Here is a 23,325-nt window from a genome sequence, read left to right on the forward strand (position 1 = left end):
ACATCTATTAAAAATAAAATCCACCCTGTGGATCCACATAGAAGAAGAAATGAGCCAAAACTAAAAAGCTATTATTTATTTAGAATAATTGCATTTGTTTTAAAGCCAAAGAGTCAGAAGAGAGACAAAAGCGCTGCCTGTATCTCTGGAGCCACATGGAAGGGACTAGATGTTGATATAATTTTTAAAATCCTTATGAATTCTAAGCTTCTAAAACACCACATACCACACTTCCCAAAATTCAACCCTGTGCTGTTGTGCAGGGTTACTGGAGTATGAGATCCCCTAAACTTGATGTATTTTAATAGTGACAGTTTTCATTTAGTAGTGGTTTTTTCGACACGTCCTCGTAAAAAGAATAGTGGACCCTTCCCAGAGAAGCTGGGACTTGGAAGTAGGAACGGAGCATATTTGCAGTCCAAGCAGCCATAACACAGATAGTTCTGGTTATGTTGTCAGGACTATTTTGTTCTTAACAGCCCTCCAGAGACACTTCTTAAACCCACTGTTGTAACTTCAAAAAAATAACAAAGTTGAGAACTCAGCATGCTGACTTTTTTATGTCAAGTAGGAAGGCATAGATACTGACAAAACCTGAATCAGAGAAACTACAATCCTAACTTTGATTTAGAGACAAAACTTATTAAAAACATTTAAAGCAGGGACTTTGGCCTAAAGAACAAATGTAATCTTTGATTTATCAAACAAAGCACTTGGTTTTACAACCCCCCTCACACACACACTACAGCCAACCTGAACACTGCTTCTCAGAAAAAATGCAACTGAGTGTTGGAAAAATCAAAGAATCAATACTCCATAAACCATTTCCCTTGAATGCTACACAAACAGGTCTGAGCTGTGAAGCAGAAACTATCTATTCTGTCTCTCAGCAGACACAATAGATCCATCCATGGGATTTCACAGGGGCTTCCTATCTGGATATACCCCTCGCTTTGCTCAAAAGCGAGCAATATATCTCTTTCTGTTCTTTCTCTATTCCTTCTCTGGGCCTGTTACACCATCTAGGCTCACAGAGAGCCAGTCATCAAAATGAACAAAGATTGGTGAGCAGAGTGTGTGAAATGGGGGCGTAACCCCCTCCTCTCTGATATCATGTTCTGCAGGAAAGAAGCTGTTATCAGCTGTTTGTTCTCCAACAGCTCGGTTAAGCAAAAGCTGCACACTGGGAGGTTAATGAGCGCACAGGAAAGAGGGCACGGCTGCAAACGCTACAGCATCACTCTTCTATGTAAACGTCTGCATAACAATGTTGTTTTGTTCTAAGTAATTTTATTCTTCACAAAGCTATGCAGGGTGGAAGAGGCGTCCCAGAAGAGCACGTTCTTTGTGAACAAACTTACGAGGAGATGGTAATCTTGGTCCCTGTCTCCTCCTCGATCTTCTTCAGGTTGCGGCCCTCTTTTCCAATCAGTCGGCCCACGAGGCTGTTGTGGGCAAGGATTTTCAGAGGGATCTCCTCATTCCTGCACACACACATGCAGAGTCCTGATAAGTGTGACTGCTCATGCTGTAAGGGGAATGTTGGCGCTGCGCAGGGTTTATTGTTCATCCACAAATGTATCTTGATGATTTCAGACTTTTAGGATCCTTAAAGACCCACTCCAAAATGAAAATCCTGTTTTTGGTGTTTTGAACATGTCAGTGTGGCATTTTTCTCATAATGTGTAAAGAAAATGAAGCTTAAAATTGCATTTTTGAGTATTTCTTTATTCTTGTGAATCAGAAGCAGATGAAAAAGATTGCAACTTTGATGTAGATGCTACAATCGGCGGGCCACACGCTCCCTGATAAGCTCCATTCTGATGCATCCAGTCGCAGACAAATAGATCATGTATGTCTTTATTTTCCTCGCCCTATCTGGCATCAGACTCTGGACACAACTGGATAAATCCACTTTTTGTTGCACTGGTAATGTTAGTAATGTTAGGGGCTGTAAGGATGTTGGGAAGCAGGAGCAGGCTTACCGGTACTCTACGCCAACAGACCCACCTACAGCTCTGCAGAAACTATGTCCTAGAAAACGACACAGGCTTTATGATTATAATTAAAAAACCACTGGAGATGCTTTTAAAAATGGATCAAAATGTGACTGGAGTAGGATTTTATGCTTTTATCTTTTATGGTAAATTTTGGCATCAAATTTGCTTTCATTTTCTTCAAATAAAAAGCCATTTTAATTAAAGAAAGCAACAATTTAGTAGTTATTAGGGTATCCGACAAATTTACATGTACAGCCTTTAAAAAGAACCACAAAGAATATAAGAAAAATATACAAAAAAATAAATATCTCTTAATTAAAATCTTTTGGAATTCATGCAGCATCTCTACAGTTACTAACAATTCTCTATGCTCCTGTCCGGGTAGGACATATTAAAATCACTATTCAGCTTATAAACATCATTTTTGGTTGCGTAATTTGGGTGAAATTAAGTGTCATATGTTCTGCTGTTGGGAATAATGCCCTTCATTTTCCATGACTTTAACAAAAGCTCAAATTACTGCAAAGAGCAGATTGTGGGTAAAAAAAAAGATTGCAGATGTAATCTTTTATTATAAAAAAGAGACTTTGAGGAAAAGAATTAGCCAGCCTTGCATTGAAAAATAAACAAATAGACGATGTCTGTTGTGTTTTGGACAAAGATCAGGGGGAATCTGGATTGAAGATAAGGTTTTACTGTTATTCCATTAGAATAACAAACTCTATCAGCACTCACCCCTCAAAAATCGTGACTAAAAATGAAAAATGTATGCATTTTCAAACTGAATGTCAGTCGTATAGGTCAGTTTGTGTATTTATTGTTTACAGGCTTTTTTTCCATGGCCTTCTTTTTTGTTGTGAGGGTGTGAATGTGGATTGGTGTTGTGGTGAGCTGTGGTTGACAGTGGCCAGATGCCATAACTACCTGTCTTTGTGTGCTTTGTGTGTCTCTGTGTGTTTGTGCGTGTGTGTAAACATGCCATAATCTGACTATACATTGAAGCTGCAGGGTAACATCATTTTTGGCTGAACCTTTGAGGAGTGTCGGTGAATGCAGGCAGGGTGAAATTACAGGGTGGAAGACAACCAGGCCGACAGGTTTTGTTCTGCTGGTGGGGCATCCGGGGCGGGGCAGCGTGATGTTTGGAAGTCATGCTGCGTACCTGTGACACTACCGTGACTTTTCGCAGCAACATTAAGAGGGATCCAACTGATTGAAATGGAATAAATCAGCCCGCTGATTCGTTTGACTTTTAATCAAAGCCAGTTTTGTCACCTTTAATGAAGCCGACAGGAACAAAAGCCAGATTTCATTCAAAAAGGGAGTTCTTTTAGAAAGCACACTTGAATAATTGTCCATTTTTCTAAAGTTCATGTTGCTCAAGTTTGTAGATAAAAGTGACTCAACATGAATGTGATGCCTGCCATTACAACCTTAACAAAAGTAAAAAAGTAAAAGTAATAGTAGAGAAAGAGAAATGTTTAATTGTAACAAAATCAAAGCTTTGGATTGACTAAAGCCAGATTTATTCCAATAAAATATATAATCTCCTCATCTAATCCTATTTGTGTGATATTAGAGAAGGTTTCATGGGATTCTTGAATTTAGGATTGATTTTTCTAATAATTTTAGAATGTAAAGCACACTCTGGAAGCAAAGGGTAAAATGTGGGAGGAAAAAGGGAGGTTTTTAATGTCCTTTTTATTTGCTTCTAAATATTTGCACTTATTTGTCCATGAAACAACGTAAAATGTTTTCAAATGTTGAGATTTTTGTGATAATTTAACCAAACTTAGACCAGATTGACACATTATCTTAGTCTTAGGGCTATACTTTAATAGAATAAAAATGAAGAGGCCATCTAAATGTAAAATCAGAACACTGTTTTTCAGGCTGATACCAAAGAAGCTCACAGGGTCTAAAGGGTGCAGCGTGTTGTTAAGTGTCAAACTCAATTAGACCCATCAGCTTGGTTTCCTAAAGGCTAAGCTGTGATCACGTGTCTCCTTGTGTGTGCGTGTTCATGTCATGTTAACTGCGTTAGTGGTCCTGACCATAGAGAATGCACAGTGAGATTTAAAGGTCTGCATCCAGGCTAAAGGATGGGATTATAGGCCAGCAGACATTATGGCTAATCCCTTCGCCGGATTGTATGCCTTTATGTTCCACATCTTCCTGCGCAGGTCTGGGAAGGGCTGTGCGTAAACTCACGTCTTGGTCTCGTTGGCTTCCTTCTGCATGATGTCCAGGATCATGCGGCAGGCAGAGGAGCAACCCTCGGGTGTCGAGTGGATTGTGATGGGTTTTTCTGCTGCACCTGCATTTTCCTTCCGATGAATATCCACCCTGAGGGATGGATTTAGAGATAGTCATTCGATCATATAAAAATTAAATATGTCAAGAAAGTGCCTCGCAAACTAAAAGTTCACAAAAACAAGCACCAGAAAATGATTTTCAACATAAAAGTCAAGCAGTCCGATCATGTCGGATTGTGACCAGCAGTTAAAACAACCTTACTTGGATTGGGTCTGCTTGGTGACATTCTTGATGGTGAGGCCTTCCTTCCCAATAATGGCTCCCACAAACTGAGTAGGCACGAGAATACGCAGGGGAAAGTCCTGTTGTCTGGGGCGGGGCGAACTGTAACTCCCTGACGGCCCTGGCTGAGGGGCACCGTAGTCCCGGGAAGATCGCCCCCCACGCCGAGCACGGGGCGCTTGAACGGGTGGAGCAGCATCCATGTCCATAATATACGACACCTTCAAGGAGTAGTTGTCAAACTGGTGTCCTGTGAGCTTCTCAATGGCTCTGGGGCAGGAAATGGGAGAAGAAATATCAACTAAATGAATGAAAAGGTTTTAGTTTACAGCTGCTGCAGTGATGCTTTGCAATATTGATTTAAGATCTTGACTTAATCCTAATAGACTGAATCTTAACACTGGATATACTTGCATCCATGCGAATATTTATTACATCTAACATATTGTCCTTGTGAACAATACATTACTGATAAATTATCAGTTTATGCAACAAAAAACACCTTTAATCTTAAAAACATGGTAACAAATTCAAAAAATAAAGAGGAACTGCAAAAATCTGATTGAGCCAGATTCACATAGCAAAATTTTGAATATTAAAAGAAAACAACAACTACATTCAAAAATTTACCAGCCAATTCTAAAATGAGACTTTGAGTTGCAGATAATTGAGAGTTAAAGACACACTTTAAACCTAACAAGTAAAAAAAAAAACAATTGCTGTTGACATTGCATCTTCTCCGTGCAAGTATTTCATGAGTCTTACTCTTGGTACTTGGCTCATCTGTGTCATTATTTGTGCTGCTTACACTTTAGCTTCGTCCTTGGTTGCGTATGTAACATTCACCACAGCTGTTTCTGTGTCAGTGTTCACTGCAAGACGAAACAAGAAGAGAAAAAAAGGGGGGGGGGGGGGTGAAAAACATGAGGTCGTCAACAAAGGCTTATCTATGCAGATAGCAGGACTTTGTTGTTGCCGTAGGTGAGCTGGAACTCGTGCACAGGTTTCTGTGGCGACCCAGAGAGCCACTTGTCTTTATGAATGCATTACGGTCACCACCAAACTGGCTCTGCTCCAGACCCTGCTACTCTCCTCTACAGACACAACAGACAGGAGCTGCTTAACACAATAGCCTTTCTGCCATTTGCACAAAATAGGTGTTTAAGTTTGACATAACAGCCTAAACAAAGTGAGTAATTACTTATCAAATGCAATGAAGCAAACAGCCAAGACACTCTTCCTGGCTGCTGCCCTGTGTTTCCCAGTGAGCAGCGAGGATGGGATTCACGCTGGGCTCACTCATCCTTCAAAAGACTCAACCATTGGGTGGCGTCGAATAAGGAGTCCTTTGTACATTACTAGCAATGACGACACAAAGCTCTCATCTGACTGATTATTTAAACAGTCAGTTGAATTATTTTGAATGTTGGCCGATGATTTCTGGTATTTTTTGGCTAAACAGAAACTGTCTTTAGTTGTTTGACATTGCTGTGAGTAAAACTACTAATCTGTATGACACTCAAAATAAAATTCCATGTACAGAACTCTGTGAATGAACATGCAAAGTTAGACTGGACCACAAACTATTTGGCATTTGAAATTTATATTTGTAGTATTATACTAAACATATAGCCTTTACCAAGACACACATAAGCATGTGACTTATACCTGCAACCAGCATGAGCTGGACAGGTGAACCAACTAGTCAACTAGATTGATATCCAGGGATGTTTGAGAAACAAACCTAAAGAGCTGAGTGCACAGAAGAGGAATTGACGCTGCCTTCATTTCTGAATAGTGAAGCAACTTTTCTGCAAAGATCTCTTTGAGCTGCTGTCATCACAACTGTGGGCGGTGGTTAGCTTTGGCATAGATAAAGATAACATGACTGTGTTCGTGCCAAGATTTGTGAATGTGTGCTTCTCTTTGGCATCCCTCACCATGCATGTCTGGCTGACTTGTGTTTGTGTGCTCAGTTTGTAGAAACAGGCAGAACGGTGTACATGTGGCTTTCTTTTTATTAGGAAATCTGCCATTCGTGTGTTCAATGTGACCCTAATAATTATGCACTCACAAAAACAAGCACACCAAGTCAAAATGAGCAAAACTTTGCCCAATGGCACACTCCGTGTCCCCCTCCAGCACTCAGATATGCACTAAAAACCCACAAACACATTACTACTGGATGTCAGCCATGTCTGCTGATTCAATTCATGTGCCAGAGCCAAGAAATACCCTCGGTGGTAGACCCTGCTTATTATCAAGGCTCACATTTAATTCAAATGCTCATTTCTTTAGGTTAAACACTCACAAAGACAGACATGATGATAAAGGCTCATTCATATGCAGACCCAGGTTATATTTAGATGATAAATATGTGAGATGATGATGATAATAAGGATGTGAAGTCTTGCAGAGATGCTTGACTCACTGTGGGGGGTAGAGGTTGTGTGTTGGAAGAAAGACACACACATGCACCTAACAGCAAGAATCCAGATAAAAGTACATGTCGTACCTTGTTCCACGTTGTCTACGGTACCATACTGAGCTAGAAGGCCATCCAAAACCTAAAAGCAAGAGGCAGAAGTTGAAGTTACAGACAGAACTAAAGTCAAGTGTCAATAAGCACATGAAAACATACGTCGATGACACCTGTTTTTACATTTAAGACAAGTAATGGTATAAAACAGGACGATATAATGCGTTTAACAGAAATTTAAATTAGAAAAATAATTTGTACTTCTTTCTCTTTCTACAAACAATATTTTTTTTCTCAAACACTTGCTGAAAAGCAATTTGTTCACTTTTCAAAAGTTCAAATATTTCCTTTAATTATTTAAAAGTAGTAACATTCAAGTGTATGCAGTGTGAGTACATAGCTGACTGTAAATGGAGGCAGAAACATGTGTGAGTAATGTTAAAAGCAGCAGAGATACAGGAGGAACTGGATTAAATGATTCAGCTTGTCTGAACATTTTAATTGACTGAGTATTAGCTGTCACGTTTTGAGAGTACACCACATCCACAAACATGCATACAGCTTGCATGCATACAAGCTTTCCATTGGTTAAAAGAACGAGAAAACTATAAGATGTCAAACTTGTGTAAGCAAAATGTGCAATGAAAATAATGTAAATGAGTTAGAAAGGCATTCCCTTAACTGTCTTAACTGTCACATTAACTGTACTCATAAAACACTTTTCTATAGTTGGCCACTAATAAAAATTCAAAACTTAAGGCTAAACAATATGGGTCAAGATATTTGTCTAATTAGAAATGAATAAATTTGACTAGTCCTAAGGATTTCTTTCTTTGGTGTGGCCAATAAATTGGATGATCAGATCTCTTGGACAAATCAGATTAATCATATAGTATCCAAGATGGGCAGAGGAATTGCCTTGGCTTGGAGGTGTGCGCAATATTGTCCACCTTCAGTCATGAGGACAGTTGTTCAGTCTCTGGTCTTGTCACATCTGGAGTATTGCCCTGTCATTTGGTCTATTGCTGCACAGGGGCATCTAAAAAAATTACAACTTGCCCAAAATCGAGCTGCCAGAGTGGCTCTTAGTTGCTCTTATTGGACCAATGTGAATGAGATGCACACCCCTTTATGTTGGTTGAGGGTAAAAGACAAAGTACAACTCAGTCTGTTGGGCTCAATGCACAACGTCATTTTTAAAAAATGCCCACAATATTTGGTAAATAAAGTTTTATACATATTGTCATGAACATCAAACTCGTCAGGTCAGCTCTGGTGATTTGATTGTTCCTTTTTCAAGAACCAACTGTATAAGAAGAACAGTGCCATTTAGATCTTCTGTTGCATGGAATCAAGTGTCTGGAAGAACAAGGCTTATTAGCAACAAATATCATTTTTAAAAGATTTTAAAACTAAGAGACATGAACTACTTACAATAACTAACGATTTGCATGATTTGCTGTTATGAAATGTATGTCATTGATATGTTGTATGTGTTTTTGATATGCTGGTACAAAAAGGAATTTTTTTAAACTTATTTTAACTTGTGAAGCTTTTAAGGTAAATATGATGAATTAGTCAGTGAATTTTGTGAAATCATTTTTGGGTTTTGTGAAATTGGTCAAATGTATGGGTTTTTTTTGTGTATGGACCCCAGGAAGGCTAGCGACCACTTTGTGGAAGCTAATGGGGTTCCAAATAAATGAATAAATAAAAAGTAATACTGCAGAATTTATATAGGAGAAAGAACTGACTGTATTTTTTACATTTATCACCAGACTAACTGGCTTACAGGGTTAACCACAACCACTTCATATTTTTAACCAATCACACATCATTTCTCACACAGGCTTATAACACAGTTTAGCTAGATTGGTGTGTTGGAGAAAGGAGCTATAAAAATCTAAAGTTTGGGTCTGTAGGATAACAAAGACGTCACTTCTGTACGTGCAAGACTCGCCTCGGCTTTTAAAAAAACATGAAGCTAAAGAATAAGCAACAATTTTGTATAATGAAAAATTGTGTTTTTTTATGTGCCACAAATGTAATTAAACTTCTCCAGGAGAAGAATTAAACATTTATAAACACAATCCGTGCACTCAGGTTGCCTTGTTTGGGTTTAAGCTTATTTAAGGTGTGCTGAGTTTAAATGTTTTAAACATCATATTCCGCAATCTAGATGACTTGTTTTTCCCCCACGAGGGATTTTTGTTGTTTTTAGCAAGACAAAAAATTTAAGAGACCATCTGCCATGATTACAGCTTGCCTATGAACTAGAGGTGTATGTATGTGTGTGCAATCTAGACCCATTGCCCTCTGAAAGCATTTGAGGCCTTATGAAACAACGAACAAAGCTACAGCCTCCAACAGCTGAGAGGATGGAGCCCCCGAAAAATCCACAGCAAGATTTAAAAAAAAAGAACAGTAGCTCCCCATCTTATTTGATTTTGCATTTTAACATAATGTTCTGTTGCCAACTTAAAATGTCAGAATGAGCCTGGTTGAAAGGAACCAATGCTTCCACTGTGACGTCAATTGGTGTGTAACCCACTGTTTGGAAACACGTAGGTGGTTTTAGAGTGAGAGCTGATTATACAGTGGGTGTAAGGAAGGTGAGGATTGAGGGATGGATATGCCTGAAAACATCACTTTGCCACATTTATCCTGTTTATAGCTTCAAGACACGAAGTCTGAAGTTAAAGATCTGGACGCACCTCCAGCAGGTTACCAGCAGAGCACAAACTCTTAGAACTTTATCTTGCAGTGATAAAGATAAACCCGCCTTTTAGATTTATGACTTATAGAGAAAAGTTGAAATCAGAATCATTTATGTGTGTGTCAATATTCTATAGTCAAAAGGATAAAAGCGTGGAAAAAAAAAAAGTGCTTAACCCTCCGCAAAATCTCTTTAAATCCCTGAGCCAGTTTTATACAGAATGATCTAAAACATTTAAAAACTCTCAAAAATTCACATTTTTAAAACGTCAAAAATAGCAAAATTTTGAGTTGTAATAAAATGAATCCAAAGTAGAAATTTTTTTTTTTTTTATCATCAAAGCACCAGCTTCTGGGTCTTCAGTTATTTCCAATTAATCAATAGAATCTGAACTAACCAGTACAGATATTTTAAGAGTTGCAAGTAGTCTTCTATCTCAATAGATTCTTATATAAATTAAGATGTCCAGATTAGCTTTAAAAACAGGTTTATCTTTCAAAGACCCACTCCGATGAAAATTGTTTTTTGGCGTTTGTTTTTACATGTTCGTGTGGCATTTTTCTCTTGATGTATGACACATGTAAAGAAAATTAGGCTAAAGTTTCTTAGTGTTTCTTTATCCAAATCGCTGTGAATCAGGAGCAGATGTAAAAATGCAGTTAGAATAAGCTTGTACCTGTGACTTAGAAACTACAATTGGCAGGCCACCAGCTCCCTGCTCTGTTCCATTCTGATGCATTTGCTTGTAAACGATCCATGAAGGGCAATACAAGCTGGCATCTCGATCCAAACTATGTGGCTGGAGAGCTGCACTATTGCTCACTATTTACCAGTATGTTAGGTTGGGGTTGTGAGGGGTTAGGAGAGCGTGAAAACAAAGGGATGATGGGAAGTGGGGAAAGCCATACTCAGCCCCAAAGGTCCCACCCACAACTCAGAGTCAAATTTCTAATGAACTCCTGCAGCTCTGCAGAAACTATTTTCTAGAAAATGACAGTTTTATGATTTTGGCAAAAAACGGCATCATTATAAATAAAAGACCACTGGGAACGCTTTTTGAAATACATTAAAAGATGATCGGATTGGGACTTTAATCTGCATTACATCATTCTTTTTCTTACCGTATCTCTGATTGGCACTCTACAAAATGGTGACTGGCTTTTGAGGCAAAATTCTTCAATTCTAAATGTTCCAGCAGCGTGTCCTAATGGATCAAGAAATAACAAATGCCAGTGTTCCTAATTCCCAAATGAAATACTGTGAGCTCCCCTGTGGCGTGCAGACAACATACAGAGGAAAAACCCAAACGGACACGGGAAGGCCGACAGCAACAAACACCAAATGCACACAGCTAACTCGAACCCCTGCAAGGTTACAGATGATCTCATGCAGACACAGGCTTATTCACACAGTAGTAAACACTGACATACAAACAAGCACATTCACAGACATAAACATGCGCATGAAAACACTTAAGAGCGCACTACAAAGGCTGGTGACTCATGGTCAGGAAATTAGTTTAGGTGCTGCCTGTTGTTGTTCAACTGGGCATCACTGTCTCTCCCAAACACACACTCACTCACTGATGTACAAACAACTGACCTCCCACTGTAGATGAGGGGGAATGTTCCGGATCTGGATCTTCCGACTCCTGCAGAGATGAGACACAGAGGCGGAGTGGACTTAACAGACCTGAACCACAAACTCAAGCACTCTAAAGTGTTCAAAGCACAAACCAGCAAACTTCACTTAGATCATTTCAAACAGACTGTGCATTTACATCAGCAGCTGAAGACCAGGGATATTTCTACGGTTTACGGTACAGAATGTAGAATGAGAAAGTGTGTGATTACATATGCAACTGCCAGATTCTTTGTACAGCATCTACAGCTCAAATGTGAGCAAATACACAGCAGCAACTTCAGAGCTCCAAGAAAGAAAGAAAAATATGAACATTCAGACAAAAAAACACACTGCTTGTGTTTTTTACAACACCAAGACAAATGTAAAAATGTAGTTGGAAGCGATGGATTTCCCTTCGTCCTGACAGACCTAGTAAAAAAACGGGTTTCCGGAATAGATCTTAGCCCTCCTTTTATATATAAAAATGATTTTTTTAAAAATACAAAACCGGAGAACATTTTTTTGAGGAATTTTCAGGTGATTAATAAAGATTCCACACTTTGATTTTTAAAAGCACTAAAACATTTTTAAAACTTAAAATATGAGCAACCAGAAAAAGGCTGTTAATGAAAACGAAACGTATAAAAATGTTTTGCAATTGATTAGCTGGACTGGTCGATAAATGAGTTATAAAGTTCACCTTTGTGAAATAGACTAAGCTATATCAGGGCTAATCAGGAAACAATTAGCAAAAAACTATGTTTCACAGAGTAAAAAATAATTTTAAAAAAACATGAAATAACTTTACAATAATATCCAAAAAAGAAAACTCTCTTTGCAAATGATAGGTTCGTTATTTATTCTCACTTTAAAAACATGAAATTCTAACAAAAGGGAGGTACGTTAGCACAATATGCCTCTAGAACATCAGTGTTGAAAGTGTCGTCTGGGTAATAGTGTGATCCAACATTATATACCATCAAATTTAGCAGAGGCTTTATCCAAAATGACTAAGGCTGCATTTTCATTTTCTGTTTTGACTCATCTCACAGTTATTCAGATTGGGTTAATTAATTTGCAATACTTGTAACTTGTAACAAAGCGCAGTCTACCACTATTTTTTGAAAACAAGGCAGATCCCAAGGCTCCCGTCCTTCTGTAGAGTCCATACATCCTGTCCATCTTGGTGCTAAGGCACTAAAAGTAGAGGCTTCAGTGTAATACACCTCCGAGTGGAATCGCCTCAAGCCAGACTGAGATGTGCTGAGTTGGGCTAATGGACCATAGGAGTTTTTGCTACACTATTGTCAAGAGTAATAAAAAGAAAGGTGTCTTGACCCAAGACACAAACGTTCTAAAGGCAAACCGATCTGCAGATGGCTGCAATACCCCCAAGCAATAGTTACCCCCATGAGTCCCACCTAGAGTATTAAGAAACAATGTTAATGGCAAGCTGCAACCATTACAAAATTTTTCAATGCTTTTGCTTTAGGGTGGACCAGTGGACTCCCTTTGAACAGACAGATAGGTTTAAGTTTTGGCTTACTCCAAATGCCAAGCATTGAAACATCCGGACGTTACATCAGCTGACCAGGACGGATACAAAATAAAAATAAAAACAGTGACTCCCACCAGAACTACATTTTGCTGTACCGTTCTGCACCAGGGTTCACTTGCAATTAAACTAAAACCATTGTTATCACCACCAAACCAGACAATCCGAGTAAACAAGTCCTAGAGCGGTACAAACAGTCTGGGGTGCAAGATCTTTGACAAAGATTCCTGCTGTTAAGCAGCTCAAATCTTAGAACAAACAAATAGTTGGTATTTCCATCAAACAAAACCTCTAAAAATCATAACTTTTGTAATGTTGGGTTAGGAGTTGAAATAAACATCGTTATTTAATTCTTCTAGTTTGTTCAGTTAAGATGCATTTCATCTCCATCTGTCAATACCATCAATGCAAAAAGTTGAGCTGTGGTTATGAGGGGCATTTCCAGAACAGAAGGATGAAACTGAGGCTGCTCCTTGCCTTCTCGCTTTCAGGATCTACAGCTTCCACACGTGTCTCTGCCTCCAGTGAATCTGTCAACTCCAACAGCAAAGCCACACAAACCGCTTGTGACCACAAGCTGTTAACAGCTACATTAACGTGAGAGACTCCAGTCCAGCTCAGCACAGACCGCTGAGCTGACGCACTCTAAAAAGACATTTTAAAGAGCATTTTAGAAATTAGGTACAAAGTTCCTGTCTGCAGTGAGAAGAGGGAGCCGGCAGATGGACTGGGTGGAAAGCTAAAAGTAAGAAACATGGGATTATTATTTTATTTTTTTTGGCCAATTCTACTAATTCTAGAACCTTTTGCACCCAAACTGTGCATGCAAAAGGTAGAGAAGCAAATGAACTCAAGGACATCTGCTGTTCTCGTACTTATGAGTCTGTAACTGTTTCCTCACTATTGGTGGCTTGAGGCATCCATGAAAGGGTGAAGTGCTAAAACACACAACCTATTCTATGAAGTAAGGAACAACTTTTAGGCAAAAGCAGACAATCCCCTAGCAAAAAACAGTACACTTAAAGTTTATTTTATTTAAGTGCCACTCCAATCATCTTTTGATCTATTGTAAAAGTGGTCCTAATGGTCTTTTAATTATGATTGTTGTTTTTTAGGCAAAATCAAGAAACCTGTCGTTTTCTAGAACATGGTTTCTGCAGAGCGGCCACTGTTGACGTGGAGTAAACCCTCCCTGACTTCCCATCATCCTGTTGTTTACACTCTCTCCTGCTAGCTTACAGCCCCTTACAACCCCAACCTTACATTACCGGGGCAACAAAAATGGCGGGCAATTTTTGAGTTGTGTTCTTTTAAATTGCAAAATACCTCTTTTTATTAGTTCATTGTGTCAATTGTAATCTTCATGCAGAGAACATGATGCCAACCCTTATTAAAGGCTATATGAGCACTTGGACGTAAAGTGCTTTTCACCTCCACTATGTCACCACTATGAAGACTATGATGCCACTCACCCGACAGAGTCCTGACGGGACATGCCTAGGAAAAAATGACTCCTGACGCTACTTAAAGGTCTCAATTTCAGTGCCCTTGTGGCCGCTGGCTAACCGAGGGGAGCCCTGTTTTTTGCCTGTCTGGTTCCAGAGCAGGGAAGGGTTAGGCATACCACTCTGCCACATAGATTCGCCCTGTGGCATCCAGGTTTAGGCTCTATGTTTCATGCAAACCAGGGAGTAATGCTGAGATTACATTTGCATTAAAGGTGAACCCCGTGCTCTCCCTCAGCTCGTCCTCCCTGGAATCTGAAAATGAACCGAAGCAGACACTGCAGACTGAAGCCGATGGTTACTCAATGTTTGTTGAATGTAACCAAACTGTCTGCTGCTGGTTTGCAGCAGCCTGCCAAAAGACAGACAGAGTATTAAAAAAGAAAGTGGCTCAATCTCAGTTTTGAATATCCGAGGGTGGCCGGGTTTCAGTTGAAAAGCTAATATTTGCTGCTCCCACCTGTACGATGTCAGGAACCGTGTCTGTGCAGAGGCAGGCAAAACAAATCTGCACGCTCAAAGGATTTTTTTAAACTAGAACAGGCAGAGAGAGGTGTGAGAAAAAAAAGAGTGTTTACCCAACACAACAGGGTTTCCCCTACATGAGCCTTTTGTAAAAGCTTCTAAAAAAAAAAAGGAGAGAAACTTTGTAATATATTTGCATCTCTGGGCTTCCTTCTAATGTCATTCAAGTTAAAAGAATTATGAGAAGAAGAGCGCCAACAGCTTAATGATTGTTCCATTATTTACCAGGAGACAAACAAAGCATTACATGCAGTCATAACTGTTCATTTAGGCAGCAAAGGTGTGAAATCTAAATCACGGCTGTCTTTTTGTTTCTCCCTCTCCTACTAAACGGTAAAAACTCACATTTGCCGAACATGAGTCAGAAAGCAACGATAGACGCAGATGAATTCATAACGAGCACGTGTCTCTCAGAGCACGCCGTGAGACGCTGGGAAATTATACGTCTTTGGTGGAGGCAAGGAAGATTTAAACAAAACAAAAACAGTCCGAAAGGAAGTCCGCACAAATGAGCTGAACACAGCAAACATCCAGAAATGGCAGGCTGCAACAAATGCAAGAACTGACTCAAAGAGAAAATAATAAAGCAGAAAAAAATAAAAATGAAGCCACACTAGACAAATCATTCAGTAAAGAAAGAAAGCAAAGGTTACTCCCAAGAAAACAATTATAAAGAACTTCCAAGAATTTCTTTATAATTTCTTTTTGTGCTTTACAAAAAGTTTGGTTTTATTTTTCTTCTATTGTAGTAAAAAAGTGGATCTACCACTATCAGGTTCCTTTCTTTTCAAAATCTCTTTTTTATCTTTTGTTCGCTTGGTGCAGCCCCTTAAACCTACAAAGGATCTAAGAAAGAAAAAGGCAGCTAAATCAAAATATTAGACAATTCGAGTCAAAAAATATTATTTAAAAAGCTTTTCATAGATTTTTGCGTACAATAACTTGACTTTAAGTGGATAAACATCTCAGAAGAAGGATTTTATATTTCCTCTAGAAAGAATGAAAAAATATTGCTCATAAGCTCTTCAAAAGATTACAAGAAAGACTAGATCGTAGATAAAAATGTAAAAACATCGTGTACATGATTTCTATTTTTGCAAACTCATAAACATGTCAAGTTTGCTTCAGAAACACAATCAACTAGACAAATTGTCTCAAAAACAAAGCAGAACACAATAATGGTGTGTTTTTTTTTGTTTTCTTTCCTAAAATTCTTTCGAATAATTAAACTTTTTCTTCTCCAGGTAAGTTGGTGTCTAATGATGCCTTTAAAAGCTTTGTTTACCTCTGTCACCACTATCTGAATGTCAGAGGTGGCTCACAAGTCACCCAGTGGAGGGGTGGGGGGGGGGGGGTGTCTCCCTAGGCGGGCAAAAAGACATCCAGAATGACCTTTCGGCCTCTTCTGTACCGAGCAGGAAGCTCCGGAGTACTCCCACTAACATGTCATCCTCTTTGCTCAACTAGAAAGCTCCCATCTGACTTACCTGGGTGATAAAGGTTTTTTTTTCTCTTACATTTGCTTGTCATTTCCTTCACTCCAGCATCCATTAAACTGTCTACCTCCAGACTGGCTGTTCTCGGTAAATTCAGTTTATATCTCACAGTTATATCAAAAGGAATATATATATATATATATATATATATATATATATATATATATATATATATATATATATATATATATATATATATATATATATATGCAGGGTTACAGGTTTGGAGCTCTATTGAATGTTCAAAAAAACAACTGAAAAAACTTTTTTCATCTTCTTCACACTTTGCTACTCTAATCTGGCTGACTAAATGCTTGAAGGCCACACTCGGGAACACAACAGACACAGGAAGTTCTCATCAAAGCAAAAACACCCTGAAATAGAGAGCAATTTTAAGCATACCATACAGATAAAAACTCTATTTTTTTAATCAAACATGAACATGGACATGAATTTCAGGTAACTACTCACTTATTACAAACTCATATGGCCAATGTCTTGTGCCTCTGTTATATGCATATTGGGATCATCCAAAGATCACACACATGTGCCGCTGCTCACTCTTGCATGTTTGGGAGGCTCCATAACTTAAGTCCAGCGTTTTAATGCCGTCGCACATCGTTCAGGTAGAAAGGTGGTCTTAAGGCTTCAACAACAGGCTCATCTAATCTGAATTAACCCAATTTCTGGTTTGGCTCTTTAAGCTTTTAAGCACTTAAACATCCTGGAATCTCATAAAGGGAGTAGCAGGTCAGAACTGTGGAAGAGACCGCCCTCTATGTGATGGAGGTCCTCTGTCAAATATGAATATTAATCACAACATTTCCAGGTTATTTTTATAGACTGGCAAATATATTGAAAAAAAGCATAGTTTACCTTAATTCTGATTCAAGCCAAGGATTTTCAGGTGTTCTTTTTTTTGTCATTGAGTCATGCTTTTAGAACATTTTATCTTTATGTGCGTCAGCAGAATTACTCAGAGCTAAACTTCAAAACTAAAAATAAGGTTTTACCTCAGGAAACCTGCTGCTTTAATTTGTATTCCTTGTTATTTTTTTTTACCATGTGGGATGGAATTATTTTTGATGATGAAATAAAAGCAATGACAGGATCCTGTACTGAACCTTTACTACTCATTGTACTGTTGGTCCATGTTTTGGTCTCAGTGTTTTATCATGCAGGACGAATAAACAGAATAGACAGGTACCTAAAAAAAAAAAAAAGTCTGTTTTACACTCCTTAAGTCGATATAATGCTGCTTTGGTGTTGCAGCCCCCTAAACACAGTTGACACAGCTCAATCGACACATCAACTGAGCTGACCTTTTGTCTTCTCATGGGAAAAATAAAATATGATGCAAACATATAAAAAAGGTGTGGCTGATTGTGTGTAGTACAGTGTGCGGTTACATGCTGAGCACATGAGCGAGGCTAAACGGCGTGATCTGACCTGGATCAGGCACACGGCTTTGTGCGTTCTCCTTTCAGCGTTTCCTCTGCACTTACAGTGCTGTCACTGTACTGTACCATTTCCTCTGACTTTCTTAGTAAACAAAACACATGGGGAAAAATAGAATAGTATCGTGAAGGTCAGCTTTCTTTACTGATTTGTTCTGGAATAAGGCTATGAAATGTGCACAGCCATGTGTTAACGTGCGATGCTGAATTGTGTTTTCTTCCCCTTTCATAAAGAGAAGGACTCATGAATCAAATTAAAAAGAAAGGAATAATTTTAATAATCGTAACTCAAAAAGTCTGTTTGTTTAGAGCTTTTCACATAAATCAAAATATCCATATTATATTCTTTAGATTAAGAGCATTTAGTGAACTTAGACTTTCCAAAAATATTTCCGCCTATTGTAATATTTTGGTGCTGAAAAGAAAGTTTTTTTTCAAGGGCAACTGCTGCTTTAGCTGCAAAAGACAATCAGACTGAAATCTGAGCCACAACAATTAGGTTTAGCTGAGACTGCAAAAAAGAAAATGCTGATAGCGGCTATAACATGATTAATGATTAATAAATACTCCCTCACAAATGGATTCAGAGAAAGGAATAAATTCATGACTTAGTAAAAATAATTAAACAAACACATATACTTTGGTCAATTTTTTTTCTATGGTTAATATTGTGTTGTAAAAGCATGAAAGATTTTTGTGAGTCTATACATATATGTATATAAAATAAGGGCTGCATGGACTTCTCCGGGGTTTCCTTACACAAGCAATGCTGCTCTGCAGAGCTCAGTAGGAACGCTCAGGTGCCTGCTTCTGTTATCTGTCAGACCTCGCCGGGTGCGGGTTCATCAGAATTCAGCCGCCTCACCTGCCTGCCTGTTTCTCTTCACACATTAGCTTTTCACCGAGACGTTGCTGCAGGGAGACACATGCCGCTCTAATGGAAGCCACAGCCTTCCTGTTGACATTTGTCTGCTCCTTGCTGTCAAAAACCCACTCAGCTGGTTAATAGAAACACGTAAATAAGGATGCTCTGCATGTCAGCTGTTCGTCTGTTACATACAAAGTACAGCGTTAATTTAGGCAGGTCTGTTAGTATGCAGAGGATCACGCCGTCACAGCGTAATAGGGGTTAATTCAAACGTTCAACAGATGACAGTAACTGCGCTTTGTATTAGAGGTCACTGCAATAACTCTGTTTTAGACTTTTTATGCTGACAAGCTCAAAGATGTGTACATCATATCAAGAGGTTACACATATAAACATTTGTAAAAAGCTGCACATTTTTACTAATTTTCAGCCAGTGATGCTTTTATGACCAGAAATATGCACAAATGGGATTTTATTAAGCTACCGTACTACTTCATTATTGTTGCTGCAACTGTTTTACTGATTTTTACTTGTTAGGCCGAGCAACTGAATTATATGTGTATGAATAATGACAATAAACTGATTCTGGCTCTAATCCTGCAAAGTACTCTGCTACAAGTGTGGTTACTATTTTACTGGTCGTCTTTAAAAAAGGTTTCTGACATTTTCAATAGTTTTTCTCAACAAGCCAGCTGAACTGTGCAGTTAAATCCAAGATGTTGTGTAGTTAAATCCCAGAACGGGCATTCGCACATTTTAAAGTGCCGGTTTGTGTTCAGTGCAGCTGAGTTTGACACAGCAGCAAGAACGAGGTGATTACACTGCAGAGAGCTCCTCATAAATGTGAGCGGCATGTCAGGAGTGTGCTGGGTGTCTCCAAAAGGAAGATTCAAGAGTCGTGCTTTTATGTGGGGGAGACAATTCTGCGATGAAGGATCACGGAAACCTCCATGAAAAAAGCTGAAAATGCAGCTGAATTCCTATTTCCAAAAACAAAGGTTTTACCTTCAAGCATTTCCGAGTAAGCATGGGTTTTTTCTTCTTCTTTTGATCATATTTTGAGTTACAAGAAACAAAGAATAACTCTGAGAATAGTGTATCTCTTCAGCAACAACAAAACAATTCCTAATTAGAGTAAATAACCATACATGACCTGCAGCTGTAATAAAAAATGCATTGTTCGTGCGCAGTTTATAATAAAAAAAAACTCAAAACAAAGACAGACTGGGAACTCTCTTTACAAACCACAAATGAATATACTCTCCTCGCACCCTCCTGGAACTTGTAGTAACATGCTCTGACACACGAAGCATTAATAAAATGAAAACCCATGCAGGTCTTTTCATGTGGGAAGCGTGAAGAGTTTCGTACAGCCTGCTGAAAAGAAAAAAAAAGGTAATTTCAGCCTGTCATGCAAATATGCAGCAAATGGAATCAGTTGCAATCAAAGCACTTGGATTGTAATTTGAAGCTTCTACAACCAAAATACTTAAAAAAAGCATACAAATCGGGGGGGGGCACTTATCAGAGAACTGGCAGGTCCTGCATGTCTGCCACCCAGACTCTTCAGTCCCTGTTCCCCACTGACAGATCAACCTACAGGGATGCAGCTCACGCATCGAACACAAATGCTAATGTATAGCCTCCCGCTGTGTGCCTACTTCTCTCTGCAGGCGCACTGCTCCTGTCTGCCTGTCACACACCTCAGTGCCCGGACCTATTGACAGGTGGATACTGGCTCATACTGCGGCGGTGCAGCGTAGTTCCACTCTCGGCGGCTCCTCATGGCTGCTTTTGTTGAATTGTGCAGCTCACTTCTTAGGTCTCATCCTTTAATCTGCCAGCCACAAGGTATTATACTGTATAGCTGGAAGTCTGAGCCCGCCTGTCAGTGGTGTAAGTCCGAGCGGGGTTAGCGTAACTGCCCATACACAGCATAACAAGCTCTTCAACCGTTCACCCGCCTGCTTCTTTCTCTCTGTCAGCCCCCTCCTTCTAGTCCTTCAGCTTCCTCTGAGAGCCGGTTCTACTCGTTCTTTCACACAGGGAAGTTTCTTTAGCAGAGAGAAAAAACGAGGCAGAGTAACCAGCCCGAGGCAGGTGCACGCTCAACCTCTGAGAAGCAGCGTGGAAAGGACGCCCTCGCCGCTCACAGCTGCTCTCACCGAGGTGTCCCAGCTCTCCAAACAGCAGCTTGTGCAAACGCACAAAATCAAAAGTCAAGCATGTTGTTTAATGTTCGATATGTTCAGCGTGCTTCTTCTCTGTTCACCTGATTTATTTTTCTTTAAATAAAATGACTTTTTCTTCAACATTTATGCTTTTTTGTATATGACAATAGTTTGACCTTTTTTTTTGCACAAATAATAAAAAGCTAATAATTTATTCATCCTATTCTCATACATTGAAAAAGAATCAACTGTCCCGAAGCAAATTCTATTAACTGAAACTCTATCAGGACTGAATAAATACTAAAGTCATTGACAAAGTAATTGGCAGGCAAGCGAGCTCTGGGCATATTTCTGTGCTGATGTTTATCCTGAATAAAGACACTGATGACTTGTAACCAGATTGAATGGAAACAAGCATGAACCCCGCACCAAAAGCCGGAAAACATTTCCTTTTTTTGGATTTTACAGGGATTAATCAAACGCTGTAGAGCCGACGACTCTTTAGTCTCTGTGTGTGAGTGGGACAAATAGAGACTGGAAGCACTCACAGAGGTGAGTAGAGTGTGGCAAAGTAAATGAAGAGGCATTACTTTGATAAGCCATCAAGAGATTTGAAGGTGGTGGGATTATGTATATGGGACGCACTTATGCTGCCTTCTGGGGGGGGGGGGGGGGGGGGGGGGGGGTCTAACAGGTTTAAGGTAGGAGCTGCATTAACAGAAAGGGCAGCACAGTGACAGAAAAGCAGCCCTTATCCTTTCTGGTGTCCTTCATGCTTTCTAGGAGATTCAGGATGCTTAACTGGTGAATCCAACTGTTCTGATAGCATTTTCTCTACAAAAGTTGAAATTACATGGCTATTATCTGTGTTCTGATGCTCCCACCCTCGACCTACTGTGTGAAAAAGTGGCAGGGGGCCAGACAGGAAGTGAAGATGAGATATGCAGAGCAGTGGGTGTGTGCGTTTAAGGGAGAGGAGGTCAGCGGATGCCCCATGTCGCTGTGGGAATGAAAACGAATGCAATTGTCCGAGCGGCTCGGTCCTGATCAATATATGATAAATAGCTATAAAATATCCTGCGTTGACATCGATATCTCCACTTGGGAATCTGTGCTCCTCCACAGGAAGAGAATGTGGGAATGTTTGTAGCATTTGAACTGAGACAATAAAAGAAGAAATGTTGACGGCAGGGAGGCAATAGTAGCAAGAAACTAAAGAGAAAAATCATTTGTCATGATGGGTGTTTGAAACATTCAATATAATTGTAAATCTCCTGACTGTTTTTTGAGAAATGGTCAACTCTCTGTTAGCAAGTTCTTCCCACCCACCGCTCCGTCCTGCATTACTTTTTTCACAAAAACTCCAAAACAAATCTGCAAGCACTTACAGGCCGGCTCCTTTCATCACTGCTGGCAGAGAGCACACAAGGCTGGTTTGCCTCTTCGACAAACACCCCAATTATGTTGAAGGGGTTGTTGTGAGGGTTCAGCTCTGAAAAACGGAAGATCTGGAGGATATGAGTGTGCCACAAACACAGAACCGTAATAAGATCGCTGTCGTTTGTCGCGTGTCGACGTCATCGGGAGTGTGACATCGACACGCGTGGAGCTTCCCGTCGAGACCAGCAAAAACAGGTCCAAATAAATAAATAATTGAACAAAAGCAACGCCGATCTCTGTTTCGTCTGGTGCTACGTTGGTAATTTGTATGTTTATGTGAGCAGCAATCTTTGAAACTGTGCGGCGATGCTCTGAACGCTCTACAAGTGCGTTGGGTGGGCGGGCATCCATCAAGGGGCGCAACAATTACGCCTGTAAAGATCGAGAACAAACACATCCCGTAGGATTAGCGTGTCTTCAAGAGCTGCACATGTGCTGCATTACCTTCCCCAATCTTCATTGCTGTCTATCTGCAGCTTTTGATACTTGTCGTTCAGAACGACAGGAAACCGGTCAGCTGCCAACATCACTTTTAGAGACCAAAAGCATCCAGCGACCAGCTCTGAATGGAGGAAACTCCAGCTTCACCACACCGTCTAAGCTGTCTCACATTCAGCTTACAGTGCATAACAAACAGTTGTACTATGCTTAAAACCTCCACCTGCAGACACATAGCAGACTTCTTCCTGCGCTGACTCTCTGCACAAGGAGAGCGTGGAGTTACAAGCTAGAGAAGACGGAGTGATAATTGATGCTCTCCATCTTTCAAGGTGCTACGCCGACACATCATGTGCACATGTGAGGGGTGGGGGGTGGGGGGGGCATGGAAGAAGTGCTGCAGTGGAAAAGCAGTGTTAAGGACTCCTGAGCGAGGGGCTACCAGCAAAAACATCTACAGCAATTCATTCCATAAAACCGAGTACAAGAGTGGAAAAAAGTTTATTTGGCACAC

The 23,325-nt window shown here is 39.7% G+C and overlaps 1 protein-coding gene across 1 annotated transcript in view; it reads right to left on the reverse strand.

The window, feature by feature from the left end:
• The window catches only part of igf2bp2 (insulin like growth factor 2 mRNA binding protein 2), a 45,178-nt gene that overhangs the window by 11,199 nt on the left and 10,654 nt on the right, over window positions 1-23,325 (reverse strand). Inside the window, exons 3-8 of the mRNA XM_023950670.1 lie at window positions 11,336-11,384; window positions 7,054-7,105; window positions 5,347-5,410; window positions 4,518-4,808; window positions 4,212-4,346; window positions 1,362-1,484 (exon numbers count right to left, since the gene is read on the reverse strand). Of these exons, the coding sequence (XP_023806438.1) occupies window positions 1,362-1,484; window positions 4,212-4,346; window positions 4,518-4,808; window positions 5,347-5,410; window positions 7,054-7,105; window positions 11,336-11,384 (714 nt within the window). The remainder of the gene's footprint in view (window positions 1-1,361; window positions 1,485-4,211; window positions 4,347-4,517; window positions 4,809-5,346; window positions 5,411-7,053; window positions 7,106-11,335; window positions 11,385-23,325) is intronic.

The sequence above is a fragment of the Oryzias latipes genome, chromosome 21, assembly GCF_002234675.1.
Source record: "Oryzias latipes chromosome 21, ASM223467v1".
Lineage (NCBI taxonomy): Eukaryota > Metazoa > Chordata > Actinopteri > Beloniformes > Adrianichthyidae > Oryzias > Oryzias latipes.